At 43.3% G+C, this 11,066-nt stretch overlaps 1 protein-coding gene across 1 annotated transcript in view; it reads right to left on the reverse strand.

Annotated features, from left to right (window-relative positions):
- ik (IK cytokine) overlaps positions 1 to 10,999 on the reverse strand; it is a 47,127-nt gene extending 36,128 nt beyond the window's left edge. Inside the window, exons 1-6 of the mRNA XM_059650547.1 lie at positions 10,885 to 10,999; positions 9,144 to 9,210; positions 7,331 to 7,423; positions 5,839 to 5,898; positions 2,435 to 2,602; positions 1,115 to 1,229 (exon numbers count right to left, since the gene is read on the reverse strand). Coding sequence (XP_059506530.1) covers positions 1,115 to 1,229; positions 2,435 to 2,602; positions 5,839 to 5,898; positions 7,331 to 7,423; positions 9,144 to 9,210; positions 10,885 to 10,900 — 519 coding nt within the window. The 5' untranslated portion in view covers positions 10,901 to 10,999. The remainder of the gene's footprint in view (positions 1 to 1,114; positions 1,230 to 2,434; positions 2,603 to 5,838; positions 5,899 to 7,330; positions 7,424 to 9,143; positions 9,211 to 10,884) is intronic.
- Between the last annotated feature and the right edge of the window lie 67 nt (positions 11,000 to 11,066).

An 11,066-nucleotide genomic window follows, 5' to 3' on the forward strand; every position in this document is an offset into this window, starting at 1 on the left:
ATCGAGAATCATCTTGGCTATCCTTTCCTCTACATCTCTGGAACTATTCAGAGGCCGATAGAAAACTCCCAACAGGGTGCCCTCTCCTTTCCTGTTTCTAACCTCAACCCATACTACCTCAGTTGACGAGTCCCCAAACATCCTATCTGCAAATGTAATACTGTCCTTGACCAACAATGCCACACCTCCCCCACTTTTACCATCTTCTCTGTTCTTACTGAAACATCTAAATCCCGGAACCTGCAACAACCATTCCTGTCCCTGCTCTATCCACGTCTCCGAAATGGCCACAACATCGAAGTCCCAGGTACTAACCCATGCTGCAAGTTCACCCACCTTATTCCGGATGCTCCTGGCATTGAAGTAGACACACTTCAAACCAACTTCTTGCTTACCGATGCCATCTTGCGTCCCTGAACCTTTATTTTGGACCACCCTACTCGCAACCTTTTCTATAGTCGAACTACAATTTTGGTTCCCATCCCCTGCTGAATTAGTTTAAACCCACCTACCTTATTTACTTTGCCAGGAGGCATAATCTACACCATTAAATCCTGTGGCAGTTCATAGAAATGGGAATAAAGTACCACCATTTGACAACTTGGGCGTTTCAAAGTATTTTACTGCTAATTAATTACTTTTTAAATAGTTGTCACTACTGTTGAAGAGAAAGGCAGTAGTCAATTTCCAGACAGCAAGCTCCTTCAGGTATCTATGACTAAACAATCTATTATTTTTAAGTATTAGTTGTTCGGAAATTGGGAGAACTCCCCTAGTGCTTTTCAGTGTTGGGATCTTTTACGTTCACTTGAGAGACCAAAAAGGGCCTAGGTTTAAATCATTTTCATCTAAAACATGGACAGTGCAGCATTTCTTCAGCACTGCAGTGAAGACTCAGTTTAGATTATACAAAGTCTCTGCAGTGGAACTTGGACCTGCAGTCTTCCGACTGAGACATGGGAGACACTTAAAGAACAAGTGACTCAAATCATTTGCATTTTCAGAGAAACTGATGGTAGAACTGCACATCAACGTCAGCGGCATCCGAGTAACCTGGAAGGTGGTACATTGCAGTTTTCATATCTGGCTTTAGCTAGAGATGGCAGGTGCTGACCTTCTGCAGCAGGGCAAAGTCCAACCCTTTCACCAAGTGAGTGTGCTCCATGTCACCGCCCAAGAACTTGGATTCCTGAATCAGTTGGCGCCTTTTCTCTGCAGCAGATTTGTCCCTGAAAGAGAAAGAAACAAAGAAATGAACCACAGGAAATGCCTGATGAGTTTCAGAACAATGAGCAAAGCAATTTTAACACAAGAAAATAAACTGCTAGACAACTGCAGCTTTCAAAAAGTAAATGACGATTTTAGAACATCACCACTGTGATGTCCAAAGTTGGGCTCTAAAAGACTCAGAACAAAAGAAATTACATTTTGAATTCCAAGATAACAAAGTATGAAGCTGGATGAACACGGCAGGCCAAGCAGCATCTCAGCACAAAAGCTGACGTTTCGGGCCTAGACCCTTCATCCAAGAGGGGAATGGGGAGAGGGTTCTGGCACAAATAGGGAGCGAGGGGGAGGCGGACTGAAGATTTTGGTCCGCCTCCCCGTCTCTCCTTATTTATTCCAGAACCCTCTCCCCATCCCCCTCTCTGATGAAGGGTCTAGGCCCGAAACGTCAGCTTTTGTGCTAAGATGCTGCTTGGCCTGCTGTGTTTGTCCAGCTTCACACTGTTATCTTGGAATTCTCCAGCATCTGCAGTTCCCATTATCTCCGATTACATTTTGAATTGTTCTGAGTGGCATTAAGCTACACCAGCTCTTTGTACACACCAAGAAAGTTATGCCAGCCAAATGGAATGTGGATGTTTCTCAGGCATGAGCAGCCTCTTTTTAGGGACAGAAAAATGAGAAGTTGTCCCAGCGCTTGAAGTGGGTTCACGTCAGCATTGTTTTCCCATTACGGTCACTATATATTAGCATGTTCTTCTGTCTAGTCACCAATATAAAGCTTGTTTTTAAAATTGTACAGACCAATGCTCCCTGTAAAATTTTGCTACTGTACATGGCCAGTGTCATTCAATGCATTGTAACTGCTATTTTTGCAAACCACCTAGCAAAGTAAAAGGTGGGCAGGGAGCCTTCAGCGTGCTGATGTATACATAAGCGGTTTAGCAGGAGGTTAGTGAAGGGCTTTGTTAGAGCCATGGAAGGCTTAATGGAGTCAATTTTGCTTTGACACTAGCATGCACTGCCTGGGAGAGTAGCTGAGGCAGGAACCTCACAAACGTTGTCAAGTACTTGGATGAGCACTTGAAATATCATAATATTCAGGGCTATGGGTCTAATGCTTGGAAGTGGGACTAATGCAGGTAGTAGTATATTTTGACAGTACAGACTTGATGGGCTGAAGTGTCTGACTGTAGGATACACTTACGCCTCTGCAGTTGGTCCAACTGCTCTATAGTTTGCTGTTGTGCTGATGAGCTCTGTTTCTTCATAATCTTTGTTCACACCGTCTCGTCTCTCTCTTGCTCGATCTCGGTACTTCTCTGCCAGCTCGCGCTCTCGCTCCAACTCCTGCTGTCGCAGCTTTGCGTAGTAGCTGAAAGTGAATCAAAGGAAGGTTCAGCTAAATGACAGTACACAGAGACTTCCAGCTAGTTCACACTGGTCCAAATCAGGTTCAGCATGTGGGGGGATGAGGAGTGCCTTCCCCCTCTATCTGCTGATTACCTACAATGGTTCCAAACCGCCTCGCATTTAGTTCCATGTGGATGAGGATTCACATTACAAAACAGCCCTTAACTGGAAACGAGAAATTGGACACTGGCTCAGTTGAAGATTGCACACAAGGCACATCACAAAGGAGGCACAGTAGAAACAGTTTGTGTCTTCATCTGCATCTTATGGAAACTGCATTTTGATCTGGAACATGCTGAAATCATAGAATCCCTACAGTGTGAAAACGGCCTTCAGCCCAACAAGTCCACACTGACCAGTTCCTCAAAAAACTCACCTAATCCCTGAACACTAGAGGCAATTTAGCACGGCCAATCCGTTTAGGCCATACATCTTTGGATTGTGGGAGGAAACCAGCGCACCTGGAGGAAACCCACGCAGACACGGAGAGAATGTGCTAACTCCACATAGACAGTCACCTGAGAGTGGAATTGAACCTGGGTTCCTGGCACTGTGAGGAAGCAGTGCCAGCCCCTGAGCAAAAGTGCTGCTGAATGTTGTTTGAAACAGCAGGTGAAGCAGCTTCAACTGTGCATTCCAAATTCAAAACCATCGATACTTGGAAGGGATAGGAAGAATTATCACCTGTTCACCAACCAAATTTTTTTAGTAACTGTATTAATATTGTTGACAAAAATTACATTAACAAGGTGTCACATTTGTTGTCTGAACAATAAGAGCACAAGAACATAAAAACTAGGAGTCTACTCCATTTGATATGATCACTGCTGATGTAATTGCTGCCGCAACTCCACCTTCTTGCCCCCTCTTCAGCATCCTTCAACCTGCAATACTAACTGTTGTTTAATGGACTGTACAAATCAGTCCCTTTGTAGAATGACAGTTTATCCTGTTCCCAGTTCTACATTAAACATGTATAAGTGTGAAGTACTGAGGAAACTATAGGGATTAAAGGCAGACCAGAAGCGTAAACTTGGCGACTGTTTCGCAGAATATCTACATTCTGCTGGTAAAAAAGACCCTGAACTACCTGTTGCCTGCCACTTCAATGCACTACCCTGCTTCCTGATCAACATCGGTGTCTCTGGCTTGCTGCTGTGTTCCAGTGAAGCCTAATGCAAGCTGGAGGAGCAACATCTCATTTTCTGCTTGGAGACACCACAGCCTTCCGGGCTCAATATTGAGTTCAATAATTTTAGGGTCTAACTCTCCCATGTCCCAGCACCCCCATCTCACACACCAGGCCTTGTTACCATACAGCCTGCCATTACACACCCCCTGTTGTTAGTCACTAACAGTTCCTATTAACAACTATTCACCCTCCCAGCCTGATCGTTAGCAACTCCTTTGTCTGTCCAACTGTCTTTCTCTCTCTTTGGGCTCTATCCTATCGTTTACTCCCTATCCTACCTACCTCCCGATTTTCTGTATATAAACTGACGTTTTCCCAGTCGCTATCAGTTCTGAGCAAGGGTCATTGGACCCAAAACGTTAACTCTATTTTTTCCTTCACAGATGCTGCCAGACCTGCTGAGTTTTTCCAGTAACTTTGTTTTTGTTTCTACTTAGTTTCTTCTCTTGGCAAAGTGTCTAATTTTCAAACAAGTTTGCAAGCCTTCTCACTAATACAGCTTTTTATTTAAATGCACAGTTTCATTTACATGTTAACATAAAATGACATGATCAAGAGAAAATTCAAGAGAAAGCTGTTCTATTCGATCCCCTGAAAACCCACTTATCTTTTCTTGGCTCGTCTGCATTTTACTGTTTTCATTTTCCCATCTCCAAAAAAACCAGCTTGCATGTAGTGTACCTCCTCTTTACGTAATCTGGTTAGCTGAAATTAAAATTTATTGCTCATCATTCTGGGCCCTTTACTGGAGAAGGGACATAGTTGTAATGGAAGCAATTGACAGAGGGTTCACTAGATTGATTCCAGACATGATGGGTTTGTCTTATGGAAAGAGATCGAGCAGTTTAGGTCTATACTGTCTGGAGTTTAACTGAAATGAGAAGAGATCTAATTGGTATACAAGATACTAAAGGAAATTGATAAAATAAACAAAGAAATTATGTTTCCTCAAGTGGGGCAATCTAGAACAAGAGGCCACAATTCTGGGGTAAGTGGGAACAGATTTAAAACAGATGAAGAGAAACTATTTCTCTCAACAGATATGTATCTGTGAAAATCACTGTCCCAGAGTGTGTGGTTGCTGGGACACTGAGTAAATTTAAGGAGATAGGCAGATTTTTATTTAGTAATAGGTTGAAGGTTCATGGAGAGTGGGCAGGAAAGTGGAGTTGAGGCTGAGATTAAATCGGCCATGACAGTATAAAATAGCAGAGCAGGCTCAAGGGGCTCAATTGCATACTCCTGTCTTAAATTCTTACCGTCTAAGATGTAGCGCCAGAGAAACAAATTTTTATTCCTGCTTGTGATGTGGGTGTAGCTGCCAAAGCCTGTTCCCCGTATCTATTACTATCTCTAATTATCCTTGAGAAGGTGTTGATGAGTTGCTTTCTTGAATTCTACAGTCCCTGGTTGACACCTACATGCTATTAGGAAGGGTGTTAATGGATTCTGACCTAGTGACAATGAAGGAATGGTGATATATCTCGAATTCAGGATGATGAATGATCTGGCAAGGATTTCACAGGTGCTGGTATTTACATTCATCTATTGCCCTAGTCCTTTTGGATGGTGGAGGGAGCTCTCAAAGAAGTCTTCATGAGTTAGTGCAGTGCATCCTGTCAATGGTGGGACTTGCATCGGTGGCAAAGGGAATGAATGTCTAGGCCTCAAGAATATGGTCTGCCACTGCCTCTGCCACATAATTAAAGATGGGCAATAAATCCTGGACAGTCAGCAATGCTCAAATCTTGTGAAAGAATAATTTTTTTTTAAAAACTGCATAAACCTCTCTACTCCTGCTGTCCTATATGCTGGCCTTTCATTGTACATCTATGTTGCTCAGTTATATAGAGTTGGTTAGGAATCACTATCAGTGTATGTGGATGGGAATCTTTCCAAATAACTTGAACAATCAGAAGGGAAGGAGGGAGGGGCGGTGGTTGAGAGAGCAGGGAGGGACAGATAACGACCATGTTGTTACTTGAACATAGTCTTATCCAGCATACCTTTTCTTTTTCCTTCTGCGAGCAGCTGGATCATCCTCCTCATTGTATTCCCTCGGCATCCTGTGACAAAACATGACCAAACATTAAACTACAAACACAACGCTCCCATTATTCATCAGAGATTCGCTAAACATCAAACAGAGAGTCAGAATAAGAACGTGTATCATTTTAAAGTGAATTCATATTGGCCTGTTCTGGTGTGTATTCTCCACATCAGTGCCCTCTTATTTCTCTCTGCTGTAGCCCTTCAAAATATTCTTTTGTCCTTTCCTCCCTCATGGGATTCCTCTTAAATATATCTTATGTTATTCACCAAAAACAGTCAGCGAAATCGTTCTCATCACAATTCACATAAAGAGGTTTCTCCCAAATTCATAAAATTATGAAATGGCTGCAATTCTACCTGCTTATACATGCAGCACACATGTTAGGAATCTGCTCGAGGTTGAGTCTTCCATGGCAGCTTTCTTCAGTGAAGTAAAGACCAAAACTGAGGTTACAATTTAGTGAGAGTCCACTACACTGCCTTCTGCACTTGCTTGTGATTGCACCTTGGGATCCACACAAAGCATGTCCTGATTATTTAATGTTAACTGATGCTAGGATGGTATCAACATTTGGCTGCTTCCGGTTCAGTTTGCCTACCAAATCGGATTAGATTGACAAGTTGCGAATAATAATTCAAGCAAAAAAAAACTACTAAAACATCCCTCTCAAGATTTGGATCCCTTATCAGAAATTGCAGCAAGACAGCTTCTTGCATAGCATGGCAAACAACCCAGATATTCTGCATGAAAACTAAAGATGAAAATATGAATGGTTTCTACACTTGAGGAGTCCAAGTATGAGGCTAATGCACTATTTCTCCTTTCTCCCCTCAGCAACAGCTCGTCATAGTTTGAGGAATCTTTAACTTGGAGATAAACATAGGAATTAGTAGGGGGAAAACATTCAGCTCCTTCAAACTACTCTGCCATTCAATAATATCACAACTGCGGTTGCGGTTTCACCTCTACTTACCTGCCTATTCCCACAACCCTTGGCTCTCTAGTCTCTAGCTCTTGATCAAAACTTTAACTGGCTCAGCTGTGAACATATTCAATACCTCCAATACTTCCTGGGGAAGTGAAATTTACAAACTAATGACCCTCAAAAGGAAAATGAACGTTGTCTCATCCCGATTTTAAAAAGAAATGATGATTAAAGAAGTTAAAAAGGATTTTTAAAAAAATGATTGCATTAATCACCTTTCATGATTTTGTTTGAACTCAATCCTGAGGCTGCTTTACTTCCCGGCCAGAATCTCGGCCTCATTTATTCATCCAGTCTTCAGCCCACCAATCTATCTATCCCCACCTTGCACTGTCACACAATGAGGGTAAAAACTGAAAGTTGCACATCTTACTGGGAGTTGCTTATAAATAGGTTTTAATTCCAAAATCAAATGCAAACACAAGCTTCTTCATATCTTTGACTCTGTCAATGCACTTACTCATGTTGACGTGTTTTTGAAGGTGGAGCTGAGGATGGAGTTGATCTTGGAGTCATCAACAACTTTCGGAAGTCCTCATTGGTCAGCTTGGATCTAGTGAAAGCAACAATCATTTTAATAACAGTGTGACAATACTCCTTAGTTTGGTTTACATCAGCAACCACACCAGTGTACCATACCCTAACTAGAACATGCAATATACAACCACAGGTACATATGCCAAACTATCAAAATTCAAGAACTGAAAACAGGATAACAGGATATGTAAAGCTTCAATGAAGTGCATTACACCCTACTATCTGGGTTAATCATGGAAACTTGGAATGCCAGTTATCAATTAATATAACCACTGCATCACAGCTAATGTTCCTTTAATTGAGGCTCAGTTTAGTTCATTTCAAACCATTGCTCTCATATTCAGATGACAAATGAGCAGAATGAGTAGAGTAGACTCATCACACTGGAGTTGCAAAGGCAAAATCCGGCCCAGGAGACACAAAGTTAATCAAATGAAGAGGCACCGGGCAGAGTGTATACCTCTGCCACACTGAGTTAACTCAACATTATTACAAGTGTGCAGCTCTTCTGTGAGACTTTCTCCCCACCCGGTTGATGGTCTGGAAGTAGAAAGCTGAAAAAAAATTTTGAGAAGATCTTCAAACCCACTGTGGAGGCATCAGACCAAAGCACATCCAAGAAAGTGCTATGAAATCTCTGCTCACATTCTGACAAATCCTACTACAGTAACTTAGACAATCACAGCATTCTAAATAAAACAACCCACAATTTCCTTTAAAAAAAAATGTCAAACTGCCATTTAGCTAATGTTAATGTATTCTTTTAAGATAATCTAGGGTTCAGCATCTTCAACGAAAACAAATCATTTCTTCCACGGTCCATGGCCTATCAACAAACCAACGTTATTGAAATCTGCCCTTTCATTATGATACATATTGTTGGAAGACAGACTAATAGGGCAAGAACATTAACTCTGTCTGCCTTTAGTGATGGTGATAATAATTGACTAAGAATCAGAGGGGAGTAGAGTTTATTTTTAAAACATTCCTATCCAGAGGTGATAGGTCACCACGGTTGAAAATGGTCACCATGATACATGATACAGATACGTGCAATTGCTGCCGTGCAAGTATCTGCAATGATCAAAGACTTGAAAATTTAATTCATTTCAGATGGATATTAAGTTGCAGAAATTGGATCAGGAAGCCTCAAATTCTCAATGATGATTTTATTTGATAAGGGGAGTAGGCTTGCTTTATTTCTTTTATAAGCCTCGTTTACTAATTAACTGGTTTCGAGATGTTATTTCACACTTCTGGAGCAGGTGGGACTTGAACCCCAGGCGTCTCCCTCTGGTCCAGGGGCAGGGACACTACCTCTGCACCACCAGGGCTGAGGCATCACCAAGACGATTATTGCAAATGGGTAAACAATTTCAAACGACATTTGATGTGCCAGTTCAGAACTCAAAAAGAAAAACCACAACTTTTCCCTTTCCATTCCTTCTTGCACAACACACAGCAGCATAAATCAGCAATTCTTCCACTATCAGAGCATGCTCACAGAATTCATTGCTCCAACTAACAGAAACACAGCCCTTTTTAAGTACAGTGAAGTTGCGATGATTTGGAATGCACTGCCTTTTAAACAGATTCAACAATAATTTCCAAAAGTAAGAGCCATAAGTAGTTGAAAGGGATACACTGATTATTTGGATGGCTCTTTCAAAGAAGTGATCCAGATACATAGCTGAAATTACTGAGACCTCCCTTCCCTAGTTGTAGGTGATACTCACTGATTCAGCGACCGAGTACTTTCCATCTCGTGTGAATCTGGCGCCAGAGGATTTGAAAACGGCTCATCTGTGGAAAAAAAAAAATCAGATCAAGATTTTTAAAAATAATCCTAACTGACGCTGCTTAAAGAGAAACAAAATCTAAGCTCCTGCTGGTAAATAAGTGACAACTTCCCAAATAGTTAGATTGATTGCAGACAGCCTGTCTTGATTTTGTGCACGACAAGACTGTTAAAAACACCCTTTCCTACATGAGGTGGCCTGTCATGTCTGAACTGACAGAAGAAGAGCTATCCAATTTTATCCTACCTTCCAACTCCTTTGTCTGTAGTCTTGCAGATTACCTCACCCCAAGTACTTGACCTAGTGTTTTTGTCAATGCCAAATATTCAGGCAGCAGGTTCCAGGCTCTCATCACCCTCTCAATTGCCTGGTAACCCATGGAAGTCTGTTCCTTCTTGTGTCAGCTAATGTGGATCTGACTTACGTAAGATTTGTAGAAAGAAAGTTCCTCATCAAGAAAGAACAGTTTTATTTGAAAAAGCAGCAAGTTGTTGTGATCTGAAATGCACGGGCTGAAAAAGAGATGGAACAGTATCTCTCTAAGAGAAACGATAATTAGCAATTGCAAACGTAAAATTTGCTATGGTATAGGGTAAGAGAGGAGAGTTGGGCTGACTGAATACCATACATTAAAATCACCAATTCTACTATTTGGTAGGTATGATATTTCTGATTGTGGGATCCTATTGTGTGAAATTTGTCTGCTATTTCAAACATTGTAATAGGGATGTCCTTACCAACACATCATATTTTGGAATAACTTATCTACACATTCAGGCAGACGGGCCAGACACTTTAATCTCTTATCTGACAGATGGCATCTCCGACAGTGCGGCGCTCCCTCAGTACTGACCCTCTGACAGTGCGGCGCTCCCTCAGTATTGACCCTCTGACAGCGCGGCGCTTCCTCAGTACTGACACTCTGACAGCGCGGCGCTTCCTCAGTACTGGCCCTCTGACAGTGCGGCACTGCCTCAGCACTGGCCCTCTGACAGTGCGGCACTGCCTCAGCACTGGCCCTCTGACAGCGCGGCACTGCCTCAGCACTGACCCTCCGACAGCGCGGCACTGCCTCAGCACTGACCCTCCGACAGCGCGGCGCTCCCTCAGCACTGACCCTCCGACAGCGCGGCGCTCCCTCAGCACTGACCCTCTGACAGTGCGGCACTCCCTCAGTACTGACCCTCTGACAGCGCGGCGCTCCCTCAGCACTGACCCTCCGACAGCGCGGCGCTCCCTCAGCACTGACCCTCCGACAGTGCGGCGCTCCCTCAGCACTGACCCTCCGACAGTGCGGCGCTCCCTCAGCACTGACCCTCCGACAGTGCGGCGCTTCCTCAGTATAACAAAGTGTGAAGCTGGATGAACACAGCAGGCCAAGCAGCACCTCACTTATCTTGGATTCTCCAGCACTCCCTCAGTACTGTTTTACGAGCGTCAGGCTGGATTTTGCTCCAAGTCTCTGGAATGGGATTTGAATCCGCGACCAGCTCACTCAGAGGGTTCGGGGTTACTGCGCAGCCGAGGATGGGCCGTACACCCCGTCACCAGGCCGCTGTAGCTACACAGCTCAGGCCTCAGCAAGCAGTCCGGGCCTGTACTCCAACTCCAGCCCCAGGTCTCGGCCTCATCAATCCTCACCACCTCCAACAGGAAGCTGAGCAGCGCCGTCACTTACTGTCTCTTTCCGGCATCTTGGATGCGTTCCTAATCCACTCGATCACAACAAATTCGGTAATCGATCCTACCACAGATCACCAAACACTCCGAGTCCTCCCAAATCCGGAGGTCTATCCCACAATCCCCAACAAGCACAGAGCCCGCGGTGATTGGTGAATTGGTACAGAATTTCTCACATTT

Source organism: Stegostoma tigrinum, chromosome 13, assembly GCF_030684315.1.
Source record: "Stegostoma tigrinum isolate sSteTig4 chromosome 13, sSteTig4.hap1, whole genome shotgun sequence".
NCBI lineage: Eukaryota > Metazoa > Chordata > Chondrichthyes > Orectolobiformes > Stegostomatidae > Stegostoma > Stegostoma tigrinum.